Source organism: Dermacentor variabilis, chromosome 6, assembly GCF_050947875.1.
Source record: "Dermacentor variabilis isolate Ectoservices chromosome 6, ASM5094787v1, whole genome shotgun sequence".
Lineage (NCBI taxonomy): Eukaryota > Metazoa > Arthropoda > Arachnida > Ixodida > Ixodidae > Dermacentor > Dermacentor variabilis.
Genome location: NC_134573.1, coordinates 162,046,853 through 162,067,566, shown reverse-complemented (window position 1 = coordinate 162,067,566; position 20,714 = coordinate 162,046,853). Strand labels below are relative to the sequence as shown.

The 20,714-nt window shown below is 45.4% G+C and overlaps 1 protein-coding gene across 3 annotated transcripts in view; it reads right to left on the bottom strand.

Annotated features, from left to right (window-relative positions):
- Positions 1–363: 363 nt before the first annotated feature.
- The window catches only part of LOC142585622 (longistatin-like), a 155,638-nt gene continuing 135,287 nt past the window's right edge, over positions 364–20,714 (bottom strand). For all 3 annotated transcript variants that reach the window (XM_075696532.1, XM_075696530.1, XM_075696531.1), the window contains 4 exons: positions 10,297–10,479; positions 5,642–5,728; positions 4,251–4,360; positions 364–1,133 (listed from right to left, as the gene is read on the bottom strand). In XM_075696532.1, coding sequence (XP_075552647.1) covers positions 970–1,133; positions 4,251–4,360; positions 5,642–5,728; positions 10,297–10,472 — 537 coding nt within the window. In that variant the 5' untranslated portion in view covers positions 10,473–10,479 and the 3' untranslated portion in view covers positions 364–969. The remainder of the gene's footprint in view (positions 1,134–4,250; positions 4,361–5,641; positions 5,729–10,296; positions 10,480–20,714) is intronic.

The following is a 20,714-nucleotide window of genomic DNA, read 5'->3' as shown; positions in this document are numbered from 1 at the left end:
TAAGTGATCATTGCAATAACTTATTACTTCTTTCTGGTACAAACGTGTATGGTTCACGAATCCGAAGACGACGCAACACCGTTTCTCTGTACGCTCTCCTTACGGAGAAATCGCGGTACGGCTCCCAAAAATTCGGTACAACTAGGACGTTTTTCTTTTCTTTCCGAGAAAATTGATGTCAACTGCATTTATAATGCTCGGACTATGCAGTAGTTTGCAGATTTGTACAATGATGTTGTTATAACATTTTTTTTTCTGTACTCGTCACGAAAGAGGCAAACAAAGCCCCTTCGGTCCGCCTCTCTCGCTTTGTTCGTTGCGGGGAGGCATTCGTATAAAGAGACGGAATAAGGCCATCACCTATCCATGTAAGCTTCCCGTGGCAGGAAGGTAGTACTTAAATTCCACCAAGCATTGAAACACTCAAAATATGCGCGTGGACTGAAACTTTGTTCAAATCTTGAACATGGTCAGGATCGTGTGGTATGAAATCAAGATACACGTGTCTGTTTTTCAGAATGAAAAACACAAGCACATGTCCTTCTCTTGTAGCCCTTATGAACAAAAACAACCAACTCCGCCTGCTCTTCGTGGAGGAAAGAGAGAAGGGGTTGTGGTCACACGCTGCCTTCGCCGGCATTACAAGTATGTTACACTGCAACATTGACTTAGTGAAGGTTGGACACAAACAAAAAAAGAAGAAGGCGGAGGCACCAATACGGTCCCTCGAAAGTTTCCGCGTAACAGCGGATGCGGCTGAACCTTGACACAACAACTTTGCAAACAAAGATGCAAGGGGCCTGACGTCACCGTCCACACTTTGACGAGCATGACTTCGTAGTGTTGCGTTTAGTTTCCATGCTGCCGGCGTATTTTGAAGTGAATAAAGGTTCGTTCGGGCTTTGTGCAGGCATGAAGATGCATGGCGGAGAACGAGATCTGGCCAGCTTTTTTTTTTTTCCCTTCGGGTCACTGCTCTGAATGAGAGTGCTTCGCTGTCTCGTGGCTTGCGACGCCACCGCCGTTTTCGTTGTTTTCCTTGGACTTCACGTTCCGGATATACGACAGCCACTCGGGAAAGGACACGAGGCCATCGTCGTTGACGTCCACGGTCAGCAAGTTGTCCACCATCGCTGAAGCACGTCGGAATGCCGGGAAAAAAGAAACATACACATCACCCACTTAGTTACCAAGCAATCTGATGACGTCTTCGGGATGACGATCTCTACGAAATCATATTTAGATACTCTGCAGAAAGTCTGTAGACCTCTTCTTGGTGTTGCTATCTGTGACATCTACAGAATGTCAACAGACAGCCTGTAGATGTACACTTAAGATTTACACGTTCAGTAGACAGTCGTCTGTAGACTTATCGCCATGAAGCTGTTCGGAAGTCTGCGTACTTTCTACAGACAAAAAACGAGTCTAGACCAAGGCAGTCTACAACATGCCGACAGACAGTCTAAGGAGCAGGTATCTCAAGACATCCAAACCCACAGGCTGCGCGTGGCCTGAATGGCCTTCTTTGGGTATCATTCAGGTTTAACAAGTTGATGTAGCTGTTCGCGACTCTCTCCGTATCCCCTATAAAAAGAAGGCACGGTAACCTACCGCGGTATCTCAGTGGCTATGGTTTCGTGATGCTGTTCACGAGTTCCCAAGTTCCCTACCAAGGCCGGCTATTCGTAGCCTATTCATAACCAACAGAATGAAGTCAAATGCGCTTCGATTACAATCTTGTGAACAGCTTCAGTTGACGTCATTACAACTCAGTCAACTCATCAGTGTTCATTAGTAATCCCATGAAGATTTAGCAAAAAGCTAACGCATGTCACGGACAAGCTTCAAAAGCACAAATTCAAAATCATGGCTCAAGTCAACAAACGTCTATGCAAGGCCCTTCTGCCCTCGCTGAGCAAACCTTACGACTCAATGCATACCGTACCGAAAATTTTTTGCCCTAATTAGATTTCTACACAATTAGCGCGTTGAGGTGTACTGGAAAGTACCATTTCGTTTCATTTTAATTTGTTTTGTACCCGCTATTGCATTGTACGTATGGAATTTCTCGACATCCATATTTAACTTCATTTCGTATGGGTAGAGAGAATGGGAATTGGAAAAGGAGGTGATATGCGAAAATGCACGTGTGCTTAGATTGGGGTTCACCAGAGCTGGCCGAAATAATCCGGAACCTTCAACTACGACGTCTGTGACAGTCGGCGAAGTGTTAAACGCAATAGCTTGAGATCCACGGTGCGGGCTGCACGGCACAATGCTTCGTGTGTGCGGCCGGCTGAAACAAGACGGAATATTTCGTCTTTCAATTAGCGCGCGACGACGATGACGTTTCTGGGCAGACGTGCAGACGTAAAAGGCCAGTTTATATAGGTGCTGGCCCAGCTATCGCGCATGCGTCGAGTTTTAAAGAAGTGATGCCTCCTGTGCCTTTAAAACCGAGTACGTATTGCTACCAGCCAGCTGAAGAAGACTACAGCGTTATTGTGTTCTTAATTAATCCCCAGTCTTGCATTATCAATAACTAACTTTTCAACTCGTATATTTACCACAGACATTTCGATACTATAGGTTTTAGAACACATTCTACAATATAATTTGCACTTAGTTGTGGCCCGCTATCTTTCACGTGTGTGGCGTTCAAAAAAGAAAAAGAAAACACGTAGCGAAGAAATTAAACATGCTCCATTGAATAATTCGGCGGTTGCATCGCGTTTTTACAGGGCGTTCATCTTGATAAGAGCGCGAAATTCCTGCGATAGTGGCGAGCCTCGTGTCTGAGCGCACGACCTTTTTGTGACAACAGTACAGGCAGCCTACAAAACTCAGGTCGTCAAAATTCGCAGCGCACGTTATCACTTAGCAACGTTAGGCCAAACCAAACGTGCTTACGAACGTAGCAGCCAGCACAAAAAAAAAAAAAAAAAACGGCCACATGTCGTGTCAATGAGAGAATTGGTTCATTTAACTATAGCCTCCGAGATCAGGAAGCACGCGCGCTGCCCGATATCGGAGGCCCTGCGCGGAAGGAATCAGTTCGTTCGCAGCGTGTTAGAGGGCAGCACTACTGCGGCACGCAAGCTGGAAGCCAAATGACTTCTTTTATATTTCGCGGGCTTTCTTGAAAATGCGGAAAACGTATCCACACAGGAGAAAGCGTGCCGCAAATAAAAATGTGTCTTCGTGTGTGTTCAGCACTATAACCTAAGTGTTGCACACCTTCCGTAATTGTAATAATATGGAAGTCAGTAATTAATAATTACAAACTATTTAATTAGGAACAACAGAATATATACTAGGGGCTTCTTCATGTTGCCGCTAACAACCTACAGGGTTTTATCCCTGTAGAGGACCTCACTCCAAAAAAAAGAAAAGAAAATTAAGTAAGACTAACTTGGTCCACGGTAGGCAGCTGGGACAGAACATGTAACAACCATGTTCGGCGCAGCTCATCAAAAGCAACGTTACTTTTTCTGCGTTTATATAAGAATGCCTACTAAGCTATAGTCTATGGTCTATACTCTGGGCACAACAGCTAGCACCGAGTCATTGTGAGCGCGCTCTGCAAAGCTGGAATAGTAGCAGTGCAAGCTTTTTCATTACGTGTTTTCAACTGCCTATGCTGTTACTTCAGCACTTCTGCAAAGTAAACGGAAAAAGGATTCAGGAAAGCACTGGGCATAAAAAGCCGTACAGTAAACGCGTGATTACCTTAAAAGCGTGCTTCACTGCAGAATTGATTCTTTCAACAGGGAAGTATGCTCACCAGACAGCAGTAAGGCGACTAATGTGTTACAGACACCGGGGATGGTGTATCCAGACACGCATACGGGGACGTGGCTGGCCAATATACATTCTGCGCCGCACATGAAATATTAACTGACGGAAAGCAAAACTCGTACATATATAGAAGAAAAAAGTTGACCGGAGTCCATGCTGTTTCCGTTCTTTTTCTCTTGTATTTTGTCTACGGCTGCGTTTTGTCCTGCGCTGGTTTCTTTCTTTGTTTTTTATGTTGGAGCCAGCACATGCTGAATGATGGCACTTTATTGTCAGCGAGCCCTAGAAACGGCGATTACTATTCAAGGCGACACGTCTGTCCACTTAACTAAATAGTCTGTCGGGTGACATTTCCAGTAGCGGCGACTTTGCTGCATGTTTTCACCTTGTAACCTTCGCCCGTGGATAGCGGTGCGCCCCAACCGTGTCTGGCAAAGTTAGGTGTCGCTTACCGACCAACTTGGTCTCGCTCGATGTCTCATTGTTGTGCTCAAGAAGGTGGTCGAACGCCTGCATCAGCTCCAGGCCGTCAAGTTGGTTGTTGTCGTCGTAGTCGTGCATCCTGTGAAGCAGCACAGATGGCGCCATCGTCTCAGCAGCAAGCTACTGCTAAGCGGCAGAGTGGGAGATTCAATTTCACGTCGCGCAAGACATCACTGTGTGCCTTCAAGTAAATAGAACGCGTTATCTTTGAGAAACTACTCGAAGGCACATAACTTCTACCAAGTATCTGCAATGTTATTCAGCAGAAGTGCTGTAATCTCAGGGAGAAGGCAATGAATACTTATTTTAAGGATGTCCCTTTGTGTCGGGAAGGTGACAAGTGTGATAAAAGGAATTTACGTGAATTTCTTTCCTGCATACACATACATATTCTGTTGCCTCTTTCCGGCAATGTTCTAGCCTCCTCTTCCTTATCTCTGTATTTGCCTATTGGTAACAATCTCCCTTTCTGATAATTTAAATTGCAATGATTCTTATATCTCAGCGCTCTCCTCGTGCACTTGTACTTGAAGAGAATCGGACACTTCATTAAAATGTGGTCCTTCGTTCTCTAGCCTCTAGGGGCACAGCGACGAGTACTGAATCTTCCCGCCTATGCACCGCCAGCTGTCACTGCCTTTGCCGGAATCATTACAACATTCACAGAAAGTTCTCGTTGAGTGATTCCTCTAGGAATCGTAATGCTTCAAAAGGGATGTCCAATATCAAGTAAAAGAAAATAATCTTGTAAACATGAGTAACTACAATACTAATTGCATAAAGTACCCCGACTCTCCGCCGTATATAAAAGTAGTACTCACCTAATATTGCTAATATCCGCGCATCGCATCACAATGGTTAATTGGTTCTCTGGGTGGCCGACTGATCGCTGGAGCATGCCACCGAAAACATGTCAAACATGCAGCCGGCGGCTTATGAGAAGCTCGAGTAATTTGAGGCGATTTTGCACACAACTATGGTTGCGAATTTCAACGTTTGGCGAGCCGTAACTATAAGCTGTCTGAGAAGTACTAAATTTGTGAGGATTCGTATGAAAAGCCCTTAGTATCTTGCGAAGAACTCCACCGAGAATTTTCTTTTTATTTATTATCTCTTTCTTTCCTCTTTCCGATGCACAACATATAAGTTACATTTTAAGTAGTCAAACGGAACTAGACAGAAATATACTGCCCTATGTGTGCTTTTGAGAATGCTCCCGCATCTCTCAGTCGACATCAGATGCAAGATTGTTGCGGAACTGAAAACGTGACTCCTGCGACACGTTCATGGCACGTGAATAATCCGACATATGCGTTAGTTGCATATAAAGTAAAGACAATGGCGTATTTGAATGGCAAACCTCATAAAGTAAAACGTTGTTTCCTCGGTGTCCAGATCACCCTGCTGTGCCAAGACCAAGACACGCGACAGGTCTCTCTTGATATGCCTGGGCGGGTATAAAAGAAACGTTACTGAGTTTTCGAATGTCATAAAGCATCCTTAGTTAAGGGTGCCCGAAACATTAGAAATTAAAAAAAAAATACAAATTGAATAGCCCTTGCTAGATTCGCATTCGATTCCGGAATTCGGTATCCGAAATTGTCGTATATTAGTTATGTTCTAATATTCGAGACTCCGAAAAAACACTTCGAAGATCTCGAAGGAAAGAGACCGGTGCCTGTGAAAGCTGCTCTGAATTATATTGCTGCGGGGGTGTCGTGGAATTGCCGCGCAGTGGCACCAGTTCCTGGGAGAACACATGGGGCGTACAACCGCTGCTGAATAATCTGCAGCCATTGAAAAAGAAAGCCTTACTTTTAGAATGTCTCATGTTTGCCGTATCGGTTTAGACAAATCACACTAGCATTTGGTCACTCTCAGCGCGTTTGCAAGTCTTCGAAACAATGTGAAGTGATGTACCATCACGCTCCTTCCTTCAAAGTACACAACAATCTACGTGCTCCTGCATGGTGGCGTGCTCTTCCCGTGTTCTTTCATTCTTTCGTTTCTTTTTCATTCTATATATCAGTGGCGTAGCCAGAAATTTCGTTCGGGGGGTGGGGGGCGCTCACGTTCCAGCTCGGCGTCCTTCTTATAGAATTTGTCGAAACATCAAATACATTAATAATAACTGCATTGCCAAAGATGCTGCAAACGAATTCTTCAACGCCACGCAATGTCAAGACAAGTAAAATATGTATTTTTTTCATACAAAAATATACTCTTTCTCAAACATTGTGCCCGAAATAACTGACATAAAGCTTCCATGTTTTCTCTCCATTTAATAAGTAAAGAAAACATCACGCGAACTTTAGAACTATATCAGATTGAAACCATCAAAGCAGTGCATGCCGCTGATATGAAAAATGTAAAGACCATGAAATGAACAAGTTGAGGACAAATATTTTAACGAAACTTTGTCATTCAAGAACCTTGTTTACATTTTTGTACATGTGCAACGGCCAGAGAAAAATCTCAGTGATGCTGTCCTTTGTTCAACTGTGTTGTCAACAATGCAATCAATGGTAGTGTATTGTAATTGCACCGATGTTATAGTCGCAACAGAGAGCACATATAAAAAGCCGTTATGCAAAATATACGAGGGCGATTCAAATGAAAGTGTGCGAATGCTAATATATGGCAAACGGGATACCTTATTTAAAAGTAGTCTCCATGAGCATTTAGACATTTGTCCCACTGACTAACGAGTCACGTGAATCCCGTCTCATAAAACTCATTTGGTTGTTGCTTCAAAAAAATCTGTAACTGACTATTTCCCGTCATCGTCCGACACGAATCTGGTTCCCTTGAGCTGTTTTTTTTTTCTTTTTTTTTCAATTGCCCCAAAATATAGAAGTCGCAAGGCGACAGGCCTGGACTTTATGGCGAATGTTGCAGCGTTTCCCAATTGGACTTTCCCAGTTTTGTATTAACCATATCAGCGACGTGGGGACGGCCATTGTCGTGGAGAAAGATGACGCCATTCGTCAACTTTCCACTTCGTTTATTCTTGATTGCGACACGGAGCCGATCTGGCGTTCCACAATATCGGAAACAATTTATAATCTCTGCAGGTTTAGTAAGTTCGATCAATGATGGCCTCTGACGATCGAAAAAAAAAAAGTCAACAACACCTTTCCGGCAGAAATGACGGGCTTTGCTTTCTTTGGGGCTGGTGAATTCAAATGTTTCCACTGTAAGCTTTACCGTCCTGTTTCAGGCTCGTAGTAGTGGCACCATGATTCGTCCCCGGTCACAACTGAAGACAAAAAGTAGTCACCCTCATTGTGTCACCGGATTAGATTAGTCAAGGCAGCGCCGAACCTCTCCGTCTTCTGGCGGTGGTTCAACATCTTGGGCATCCCATTGCGCACACAAGAGCCGATAACCGAGATGTTCATGAATTATGGTGTGACCCGAACCGTGACTGATGTTCACACGCCCTACCAATTCATCGATGCTTATCCTCCGTTCTTCTCTAATCCGCTCATCAGCCTTTGCAATTGTGTTGGGGGTGATTGCATGGTGGCTTTGGCCCGGTCTTGTATCGTCTTTGCAACTTTCACATCCTTTTTTTTTTACCATTTGCTCCAACGCTTCACAGTGTCCAATAAAATGCAATGTTGAACGTACACGACAGCCATACGGCGACTAATTCCTTTTTGGTAAACACCTTTAGCTGTCAAAGACCTCACGACACCACGCTATTCAACTTTATAGAGTGTCCATTATGTCACGCAACCATGTTCAACCCAATGTATGTATGAGAGCATTAAAGAACATTTATACTCACACCTGCACGTCACTTGTAAATGAGAGATGCCTGTGTGCTACGCGCATGCCTCGCAGATAACGAAAAGAACCATTATTGCTCCGGGTTGGTTGGCTCACTTTCATTTGACTCGCCCTCGTACATTACAAATGCGATGATACAATTGAATATACAAGTGCGAAGATACAGCTTGATAAAGGGCAAAAACGTGTCACTGGAAACAAAGTTCACTGCACGTATACACAAAACCTCGCAACAAGATATTTAAATATACGTATACGTCTACAATAAATCTACGTATGTAAGAAAAAGTCACTGTATATAACGCGCCAAACAAGGCAAATAAACACATTCCGCAGCCACAGATTCAGAAATCACAGTCCCCCGTCCATTCCACCTTCCCCCACTCCAGCTCCAATGTATCGCGCGCGACGGAAGGCGGCGCGCTTCCTGCCCGTTTTTCTCCCTTGCGCACGCAATACTGAACCACCATCGCCGGCTCACCTATGCCGCCCCCACCAGCCTACGCTTTCACTTGCACATACAACACGCGGCGAACGAACTTCTGAACGTAGCTGTACGTCTCTCGCCAGTAGTACCGCTGTCGTAGGCACTGGTGCGTTTTGAAAACTCCCGAGTTTGCACACTGTGGATCGGCCTGGAGAGCAGCGCATATTTCGGAACGCAGACTGCGCGGTACCACTAACCACCACTGACTACAACGTCGTCAAGATAGCAGATGCATGTGTGCCACTTCAAGCCGCGTAGAACTGTATCCATCATTCACTCGGAAGTTGTGAGCGCAGTACAAAGCCCAAAGGCATTATGTCAAATTCGTATAAGCCGTCGGGTGTGACAAAAGCTGTCTTCGGCCAATCGGCGTCTGCCATGGGCACTTGCCAATACCCTGAGCGCAAATCTAGAGATGAAAAGACTTCTGCGCCTTCCAGACTGTCAATCGCGTCGTCTATGCGCGGGACAGGGTAGACGTCCTTGCAAGTGATCCTGTTCAGGCGCCGATAGTCTACACAGCAATGCACAGAACCATCTCTCTTCGTACCAGTATATATATATATATATATATATATATATATATATATATATATATATATATATATATATATATATATATATATATATACACACACACAACTGAGCCCACACAATACTTTATGCTTCACATTGTTTAGTAAAGAGAAAATATTCGATATTCTATTAGATTCGAAAATTTCATTATTCGAACAGCCGTAATGATTAGTCGATCCACTTGCGACAGACTCCGGCTAGGGACGCATAGTATAGCTTCAATTCTGCACATAAGGCGTAACATAGGTTTCCCGATGGTGCTAGCCGATTGACCTATAACTTCGCGATACACGGTTCATATTATCGCAAATTTTTTACCAGGCATAAAGTCACCCGCGCCAAAGAAGCGAAATGTTGCGCGTGCACAAACGCATGCAAGCAAAGCGCCTTCTATAACAGCACGTTACTGAGTGCAGTTCTTTGACTTTTTGCGATCGTTGTCACCATGTTCACACATTGTAATAATGGAAAAAAATTAAGTGTGGAGTCTACAAAAAAAGAATGAGAGGAAGGTCGTCGCCTTTGTGCAGGGTGTTTTCATCTCTCTCACTTTAATGCCACAGTGTCAGTGGTAGGCGAGGAAAAACGCATGTTTACTGCTACATAAGTATAGTTGCCCTCTGGAAAAACATATTAAGTAGTTTTCCTCATGAGCGTAGTGAGTGCGTTCTTAGCTGCTTAAAACGCATTGCTGACTAACTCTACCGTACCTTGTGCAAATAATGCTACAAATAAGTTCGTAAGCAAGAATCGTATGACGTCTGACGTATGGCATAGCACTCTGACTTTGACAGCCCGCTATGCCAGATCTCGGAGGCTGTGAATTTGCATGAAGGCTCCCTACTGGTTGTAGTTGAGGAAGTGCTCCAAATGGAAGCCCACTTTTAAATACGGGAATCTGAATTCGAGATGTGTGCCGACAGATAGAAACAATGGAATAAATGTTGGATAAACTAGGGGGGGGGGGGGGGGGGACAACGTGCCCCGGGCAGTTTGTCCGACATTTTGACAGGTGAGCTGTTACCCATCGTCAAAAGGCAGTCTTGTTATCCTTGACGCGTTATAGTTTAGCGGGTTAGCAAAGTTACGTCAAATGGTGTCTCCACGAGGGGCTATTCGAACAGCATCCGCGTGAGTGTCACAAGCTGCGAACGTACTCGGAGTCCCTAGATATCTGGACGGCGCTGTAGCGGCTGCGGAGGTCTTCGAGCTCTTCGAATGTCGGGCCCTCCTGGATGTTGCCGGGGTCGCCTTCCTCCGGGATCGCCGCGTACCGGGGCCACAGCGCGGCGGCGAGCAACACCCACGCGGTCAGCCAGCGCTCGCCTAGCATGGCGGACCTACGAAGCACAGGCGAATTCTGGGCTCAAAGGACGAGGGCGAGTCACGCGCTCAGACCGTGAGGGCAAGCTTACTTACAACACGGTCCACCCTCAAAGGGCGCGCGTATATAATTCGTATTTAAACCAACACAACTTGATCTCATCATCGCAACACAGGAAAAAATGTTCGGTGCGGCGTGTTAAGCAGATCTATATTGGTGAAAAATTATTGACAAGGCTTGGCGTGAAACGTGAACTGTAATCAGTGCGAGAATATTAATTTTGTCTTCTCTATAATCGTGGGTTTTGCTGTATATAATGAGGGCGTCAAGATAAGGGGGTCGTTGCTTGAAAAAAGTAGAATAACAAAGAAGCGCAGAATTTTCGAATGAGATCACAAGACAGGAACACGACAGAAGCACTGCGTCCCTTTCTCGCGTCCAGTTTTAATTTTTTTTTTCCTTCAGTACATTTCGAACGACTCGCATTTGCCAGTAATGGCGAGCAGGCAGACCGAGCCGGTATTCAAATAACAATGACTGAAGATGTCAAAATTTGAATAGGACTATATAAGTGGCGTGTTACCTTTTCATGTCAGCGGCAGAAGTCAGAATGTTAAATAGTAAGCAAGGTGGTTAGAATAAAGGGGATGTCTAGGGAGAGGCGCACAGTTCATTTACTGCGCAACGCAGTTAGCCAGCTGTAATTGCGTTCGCTCGTTTCATTCCAGCGCAAGCGAAACGCAGCTGCTCCCCACCGCTATCGAACAGCTGCGCTTCAAATGGCCTTGAATTAGCCAATGTTTAGCTAAATGTATATTAACTACGCAAATTGGCGCATTACCTTGAAGTTTCGCGAATCTCCGTTTCAGTTCTTCGGCCTCTCTCTCATCTGCGTATCTCTCTGACAGCCTGGCCATGACAACGATTTAAAGTGCAAGGCAAGGGTGTTCACTTTGATCGTTGTACAAAAAACGTGAAGTTACGGACGCTCAGACTTGTTTTCATAGATGGCGTTAAAAATGCATAAAGATAGCATGTGCAATCGACTTCGTGACCCCCCTGCCGCGGTGGCTTGGCGTTTATGAATTTCAGCTGCCGAGCACCGGGTCGCGGGTGCGATTCACGTCTGCGGCGGCCGCAAGTCGATGGAGGCGGAATGCACAAAACGCTCATGTGCTTAGATTTCGGGCGCACGTTATAAAAAATAAAGAAGGAAAGCGCTGAAATTAACACCGAGCACCAAATTACGCCGTCTCTCACCGCCCATGTGCTACTTTAGAACGGTAAATCCCGTCATTCATTTCTGACTGCCCAAAAGTCGGTGTCCTCCACTTGTGATTTGTGTACCCCTTCTGCGTTCTCTAGTACGGCTGCAGGTGTCCTAAATTTGGGTCACCTATTTCTCAAACTCTCAATGACATTTTATCCCTGAGTGGACTACAGTCACACGCTTTTGGTGTGTCCAGTTATAAGAAACAAGCCTTCTGCGTTGAGCTCACGTAGAAGTAAAATTAATTCTTCAATCTGCAAACTGCGTTTCAATAGCCACAGCAAAACTGGTGCTAGCTACAAGACACTACATATATGCTTTTCTTTTTTTTTCTTTTCATTATCCTCTAAAGTTTATTTATTTCTTTATTTCTTCATTTATTTATTATACCCTCAAGGTACGGTTGTACATTGCAGAGGGGAGGGGCAAGGTCAGAGGCTAATCTAATCACACAATAGTTGATTATAGAAGAAAATTACAAGTACAAAGAAGCAATAACTTTCGAAGAAAGCGTCGGAGCTAAGTACGTGGAAGTCAATAATTAATAAAAAGAACAAAAAAGATAAGGAAGGAAGGCAACAACAAAAAAGAATAAAAGAGAATTGTCCCGGAAGTGTTAAATAGTTACCTGATATAATACATAAAAAGAAGAAAAACATGGCAAGACATCGCAAAACATGGTATACAATACAATAAAATAATAAGAATGGTAAATAGAAACTTGGAAAGCGTGGCAAAAATACATGGCGTAAGAAAAAAAGAAACCATACCATATAAAAATGCAAGGCGTAACTTAAGATTATGCCATAAGAGCAGTTATTCTGCAGAACAAGCAATTACAACATTAATTTTAACATGAAACTTTCAAGCGTGGTTTTAATGTTATTCGTGTCAGTGATGCTTGTAAGTAATGCGGATAAGTTATTCCAATCTTTGCTCGTTTGGGGAAGAAATGAATATGAAAAGCCGATGGTGTTGCAGTGCGTAATGTTTACCTTTTGGCGGTGGTCAAAGCGAGATGGAATGTATGGTGGCGGTTGAACAAAGATAGGACGTAACTATGCGCGTTGTGGTAGTAGATATTATGGAAAAGACATAAGTGAGATAGATAGATAGATAGATAGATAGATAGATAGATAGATAGATAGATAGATAGATAGATAGATAGATAGATAGATAGATAGATAGATAGATAGATAGATAGATAGATAGATAGATAGATAGATAGATATATAGATAGATAGATAGATAGATAGATAGATAGATAGATAGATAGATAGATAGATAGATAGATAGATAGATAGATAGATAGATAGATAGATAGATAGATAGATAGATAGATAGATAGATAGATAGATAGATAGATAGATAGATAGATAGATACAAGTGGCCTTAGAGGTTATGTGATCAATATGAGTTTTCCAGGATAGACTGCCGGCAATGTAAACCCCCAAGCATCGGTATGACGTTACAAATTCTAGTGGGATGTTATTTAGCGTATAGGTGGGGCAGATCACGCTAGTACGTGAAATCCTCGTAGTCTCACACTTTTTAATGTTTAATTCCATGCGCCACGTACGACACCACTCATTTATGTTATTTACATCCTCCTGAATTGTTAGAATATCTTAGGTATTAGTTATATTACGATACAAGACGCAGTCACCCGCAAATACAAAAATGTTCGAGGAAACGTTAGTGGGCAAGTCATTAATATAAATTAGGGATAATAAAGGACCGAGCACGGACGCTTGCGGGACACCGGAGTCAACTGGACCTAAAGGTGAGTTAGCGTCATTAGTGGTTACAAATTGAACACGTGATGTCAGAAACGCGCGACTCCAATCGATTACGGAAGGGTCTATGTTTAGAACGTTTAATTTATGAAGAATCAATGCATGGTTCATTTTGTCAAACACTTTAGAAAAGTCAAGAAATATACAGTCTGTTAAAAAAAACAGAATTTAAATTGGGATGTAGGCCATTAGTGAAGAGGATAAGCTGAGTGTCACAGGAGAAGTTTTTACGGAATCCATGCTGCATAGCTGTGAAGAAGTTGCTTTATTCAAGAAAATTAACTATAGAGATGCGTGTATATTATATGCGCCATAACTTTACATGGTACAGATGTAAGTGAAATAGGTCTGTAGTTAGCGAGATTATTCCAGAAATCGAAGCCGTCTTTTTCATGGTTTTGTATATAAACGCGAAAAAGTTTATATGATTTATCAGTAACTATTTAGTGGTGGAAAGCATTCACGGCAAAGAGCGATGGAACAAACAAAAAATTTTAGGCGTCAGGTTAAGAGACAGGAAAAGAGTGGTGATCAGAGAGAAAACGGGGATATACGGTGTTCTATAGTTAGCATTAAAAAACAAAAAAATGGAGCTGAGCAGGTCCTTTAATGCGTAAGATGGACAACCGGCGGAGCATTCTAATTACAGAGTGGGTACCAAGGGAAAGGAAGCGTACAGTCGAGGACGGCAGAAAATTAGGTGGGATGACGAAATTAGGATATTTGCAGGCGCAAGTGGTAATCATCTGGCAAAAGATGCCTTCGTCACGCAGTGGCTGTCTGAATGAAAACAGGAGGCTGCTGCTGCTGCTGATTACTATAAATAGTATGCACGTACGTCATTCAAGGATACTCCGCGTCTTCCGGTTTACGGCGGCGCCACGTTGGGGAACCTATAGGCCTGTGCGCGAGCCTGTTGATAAGGTTCCCCAAGATGGCGGAAGGTAGCGGAAGCAGACGACAGCAGCGGATGTGACGTCACGTGCATACTATGTATTATCAATCGGTCAACCACCGCTAGGCTGGAATGGGCGTTTTGCGGAGCCGCCAAATGCCTGCCCCCTCGACGTGCGCGCGCCCGAAATGCCGTCGTCGAAGGGCGTCGGTAATGCGGCCCGCTTTCCATTTGCCACACGCAAGGCGACCGCAAGACGAACAAGTTTCAGAACAAAGAAGAGGGGCAACCTGACGCTGTTAGCAACGCGACGAGGAGACGGAAGCTATTGGCAGCGGCAAAGGTACGAGCATGCCTGACTCACCGAGCGTTCCCAAGCCGGCTCCTGATGGAGGCGAAAAGATCGCTCCGGAGAACATCAGCGACGCCGGTGGGAAAGCGCGAGCACGTGTGCAGAAATGAAGAAAACGAAGACCGAAAGCGCTGTTTCAGTCCCAGGGTGATGATAGTGGAGCCTGCGATTCTGAAAAGGTTCTTCTGGTTCTTTCCTTTCTTTCTTTTTTTTAATCACACGTGTTCTCACAAGGCCCGAGATACTTGAATGCGCCCAAGCCTTTTCGTTCGAGGGAGAGAGAAAGTAGAGACGAAAGGAGGAAGGGGTTAACTAAACTAACTTTCGGTTTCGCCGCTCGGAACTGGCAGAAGGGGAGAGGGCAGTAGATTTGAATATAAAAAGAAAAGATATGGAAATCATCCGTCCGTAGAAACGAGAGGAAGGCACCTACAGTGTTTCTTACATTCCCGATATCTTTGAAATTTTATTCACGGATCGAGGCTTAGCCTTGCAGACAGAGCACACTTGACGTACGCCGTACACCCGGATCACACATGTCACGCTGAACCAGTAAGGCGTAAGAGGTGGCAAAATGCAAGTACACTCATGTACTTAGATTTAGTGCGAGATAAATATTAATGAAAAAAAAATCACGGAAGTTAACCAGGGCTCAACCCGGATGGCCACCCTGCACTGGAGAAATGGGAGAGAAATATTAAGAGAAGGAGGGAAAGTTCAGTGTCGACATCACCGCGGTAGTGAAAATAATCAGCGCTGCATCAACGACGGTCCTGTTGCGTTCCGGAACCACAGCAGCGCTTTTGTGGCCTTCTACACCTGTGATATATGTGAGACCATGGTCCCAAGATCTTGTGCAACGAACAAGAGAGGTTTTTTACGTCTAGCTGCTTTAGAGCGGCGCGGAGGGCGAAGGAACTGTTAAAAGGGAGAAACCGTCTGTGCTATATACTGCCCGTCATTTGAAAACGAAAGGCCTAGATTTAGGCGCACGTTAAACGCTTCCAGCTGGTCAATGCTGACCCGGAGCCCTTCACAACGAAATTTATTTCACTTTTCTTATTTATTTCTGCCCAATCGTGGTTCATTCAGTCGTGACAGAGTGTAAGTGCAAACGCACCACCAAAGTCACAAGGAGGCTCGCACGGTGATACCCGGCAGCGGTTGCGTGTAAACAATGATAACACGTGTTGACAGACAGCATACCGAGCTATAACAAACACAAAGCAAGTGCATAAACGTATTAACAAATCTCAAACACAGCAGGTCGTATTTGTTTGCGTGCGCACGATTACACTATTAACGGCACGTAGTATAGGGTCCAGGTTGACCTTCCGTGTCCCGTCATTTCTTCGCCCGCAAGTTGGCGTGCCCTATAAGACTCGCATATATCTTGGTCGGACCTCCTTCTTATAAGCTATAGGCGACGACGACGACAGCTGCAGTAAAGGTTATGACGTAGTCAAGTGAACCTTTATTAGGGCCAATAAAATTTCGTAAAGGAAACGTGAGCATTACGATTAGTTGCTGATATACCCGCATATTTAATGTATACTCGTCAAATTCGCGATGCGCGAAGGTGTTTCTGTCCTTGCGCGTTGGCGCGTCAAACTTGCCACCACGCATTCTCGGCTGTAGAATGTCGTAAACGATGTCGTAAATGTCGATGTCGAATGTCGTTAACAGCGCCTGTGTCTCGTCCTTGTTACTTTGTGGATGCATGTGTTAGCGCTGTAACAATTTTCAAATCACGTAAACGATTCACCGTGGTCACAGCGTAATAATGAAACGCATCCCGATTCAAACAGTGAGCAGCTGGTTATCTCTCTACTTAAACCACTGTTTTTACGTAAGAGCGTGTTTGCAACGATCGCGCGTATCAGGAGCTCAAGAAGAGAGAGAGAGAGAGATTTGTTCTGATGGCAAAAGCTAGTCCTTGCGTTTATTATTCGCATTCACTTGGCACGCACTCTCTTCACTCAGCGACACTTTGTTTCCTATCGCGAGCGAACGGACTGAACAATCTTACCTGTATGTGTATGTCTCGCAATCCTAAATGCAAGCCTGAAACAGTTCAACGTCAACTGCTACCTCTAAGCTCGTTGCGTATACGCTGCGTGTTGGCGCGCGTCTACGCTCATTTTGCGTTTGCCAAGGACTGCCTGCGCAACGCGCCTGTTACGCTGCACATAATGTGTTTAGCGTTTCTGGCGTCCTCTCTTGCGTAATCGAGCGAGCAGTGAAGATCTGGCAGCTATACCTTGGCACACGTCCTCAGTGGGTCATCTTTGCACAATGGGATCACGGCACAATTCGGTCACTGCTGTCAACAGAGGTGGTGACTTCGCAAGGAGTTATGAAAGAAACTGCAGGTCGTTTTACACAAACTCAGAATTTGAATGATCAGAAATAACACTATAACGAACACAAAGACGTGAGCATATCGGATCCACAGTTTTGAACTTATATCCCTTTTAAACTCCTAGCATATATTTGAAGTTGGCATCTCTCTATCTCCCCTAATATTGTTCCACAATTTCACGGTAGCGTCGATCAACCACACGGGTTCGACCGTTAACGCCGCCTTGGTACGAAGCACGTCGTCGCGTGCGGCCGAGCAAGTGGCCATTGCCTTGGCCCTCCTCGACGACAAACATGCCAATATCTTCAGCGACTCCAGCGCAGCCACCCGCGCCTTCAGCGTTGGCGCCGTGTGTAAGGAAGCCTGTCGCATTCTCGACGGCAAAAGCATCGCCACCCACACTCTCACGTGGTTCCCCGCTCGCATGGGATCCATCATGAAAGGCCTCACGAACCTCAACGAGCTGGCCCACTCCAAGGCGTGAGGTCTCGCTTTCCGCGACCATGGAGAACTCCACCGCCGGCCCGCAGTGGCGGTGAACATAGATCAACCGACCACATACAATGAAATTACGCAGCACTTTTATCTCGGCAGGAGAGACTTTCCCCTTCCTCACAAGAAGTTAGAGCGCAGGCATTGACCCTCAGATTATTGCAAACAGGCTCGTATCCAGATACAGGCTCGTAGCCGGGCTGGGCCCAGCCCGGCTTTACTGCTCAAGCTTTATCCCGACACTTAGTTCTTGCAGTGACTTCGCTAGCCTAGACCACATGCTCTGGCGTTGCCCCTCGTTGCGAGGCACGGAACAAACCAATGAGGACAAGTGGCTCTCCGCTATCAAACGCCCCGATGACGGGCCCAACTATGGCCTGTCCAGAGGGCCCACGATGCGGCGGTCGGGCATGGCCTGACTGTCCCAACATGGGAGCGGCCCGCAGCGCGCTGAGTATCGTACTTCAGGACCTTCATTAAAGTTTTGCATCCATCCACCCATCCATCTATAGGTTCCAGGTATAAGTGGTAAATTTTTATTAATTTGTTCCACTTATAGCAGTAGTCCAATTGGCGCGAAATGAAGAGTGTACCGTTCACCTTTCTTTCTTTCTTTCGTTCTTTCATTATTTCTTTATTTCTTTTCATATCTTAACCCCATTTTCCATCCGTAACTGAAACCTAGGCGCCCGTCTAGCTGACCTCTCTGCCTTTCCGTTCAGCCAGAACGACAACAGATGATGTAGCTTCTCGCTTCCCCAGGCCTCTGCTGGTCTTAGACAAAACGGGGAGCACAGTCAAGTAGCTCAGCTATGTGATGCAACTATCTCAACCGAACAAACATAATTGAACAAGGAGCATCCAGCAATGGACAGAACAAACGCTAGTCTAGAATGACACCATGCAGATCTGCAGACCGCGGTTATAGCATAGAAGGCTTCCTGGATTCGTCTACGGGAGGAAGGAACACCCCACTCGGTGCGGTTGCCGTGTAAATGCCCGGCCGCTCATAGCCTGGCAACCTGGTGAAAGTGACATAATTATTTTTATTGTTGCGATAGCAATTATATGGGTACTTCAGGCGCGTTTCTGCCGTCGGCGTCGCCGTCGCTGTGAGGTTCCGTGTAAAGTCCAAGGGCGATAAAATCGTTGCAGCGCGCCATATGCTGCATTTGCGAGTTTCCGCGTTTCCTTACTGCAGCGTTTTGAAGCGAGTTTCCGCGTTCATCGAGCGAGATGCGTTAACGTTGACTTGGGCGCGCGTGACACCATGCCTGTTAATTTAATTAGTATGCCTGTATTTACAGGTTTATATGACCGATAAAGCTACCATCCGCACTTTCACCGTCGATACAAAGGGCGCGCACTCTCTCGCGCGCCCTTTGTACATCAAATTAAAAAAGAAACATCAGTGCCATTCCACTCTGTGAAGGTAGATGACCAGCGAAGCTGTGTATAGTGATGACGATATTAATTTAATATATGGTGATTACTGTACTGATTGAATAAAGACGTACACGTGGCTTCGTGATTCTACCGTCTTTTATTTTATTTTGTTACCATAGTGATCATCGCTTTATGGTCACTATGGTAGACGGACACGTGGGCTGAACGACGATGCTGGAAAGATTTTTAGCAAACGTCAAGTCTATACATGACCGATGACGCGCAGTTGGTACAATGGCACGTGTATAGCATTGAATGCCGAACCTATCGACCTCGCGGTATACTTCGGGGTGCCGACGGGCACGGCGCAGGCGCTTGGCGCTGGCGGCCCGCTCGTCGTCGGTGGTCTCCTTCCGCCGCCGCCGTTACTGTTCGGAAGGCGATTGTCAGGGGCACGCTGCTGTTCTTCGTCGGACGGAAGGCGGCTTCGCGACGGTCCAGGCTTGTCGACCGACGCGCGCTCGGCGTTGGCGGCTTCTCGCCACCTTCGCGCCCATTCCCGTTTCTGCTGACGCCGTCGCTCTTGAAGGGCACGCTGCACTTCCTCGGTGCGCACAATACGCGTCCTATCCACAGCACTACCAGAACGGAACTGCTGATAATGGCGCTAGGCGATGTCGACGCCACAGTAGAGAGGCGCACACATACCGTCGGTCTATAAGGGCCCCTTTAGCGTTTATAGTCCGACGTTATCAGCGCGCGGGCGAGCATCGCTCGACGTCGATTTCTTGGTCTACGCGAACCTCTTCTAAGCACGCTGAAAAAAAACCTAGCCTTATACAACTTCGCTGTAAAAACCTTCGATGTGAACGTAGCTTTGTATGTGGCACTTAGAACGGCGAAATAAAATTTTGTCACTATTAGTCTCACGTCCTATTCCGGAGGTTATGAAGATTGGAAATAGGCGACAAGGCGAAGATATAACTTGGCTCTGTTGAGCACACGGCTTTGTAACATCGTTGTGTGCGCAAGCGAATAGCTGGGCCTCTCGGTACGTGCTGTTATGTCGAAAGCTTTGGGTCGTTTAAAGGTTCAGACGGAATGTTTGTCCTCCTCTTCTGCCACCATCTATCTACTGCCACCACCCTGTGGTGGCAGTAGATGATCGAGGGTTCCGGCACCGCTACAGATGTGTACCACTTAACGGCTCTTTTCGCTGCGTAATTACGCAATGAAACAACAAAAGCTAATTAAATGTCCCCGCTGCAACAAATATGCGCCTTCATGCGCATCATCCCTTTAATAAAGCGAATATCTTCCTAAAAGCGTTCGACTCCTCGCTTACATTTATTATTGCTAATTTATGCCGTCGCCGTCGCCATGAGGTTCCGCATATACTTAGCTATATATATGCTACATGCCACGCCCTGCTGTATTACATGTGGTATGTGCTGGTTATATTGGTATACCATTCTGTCTCTAAAGTTGTTCATACCAGATTATACATTCTTGACAAAATTCTTCTTCAGAATTTTGAGAATGGAAGCCCACGAAGAAACGTCATGAAACAAAGTATACCGACAGCGCATGCCTTTCGTTTTAAATCTACTCAGACTGAAATGTTCAAAGCGCGAAACAATAACTAAACTCAAACTTTAAAATGATGTAATTTCATTGGCGCGGCCATGCACGACCTCC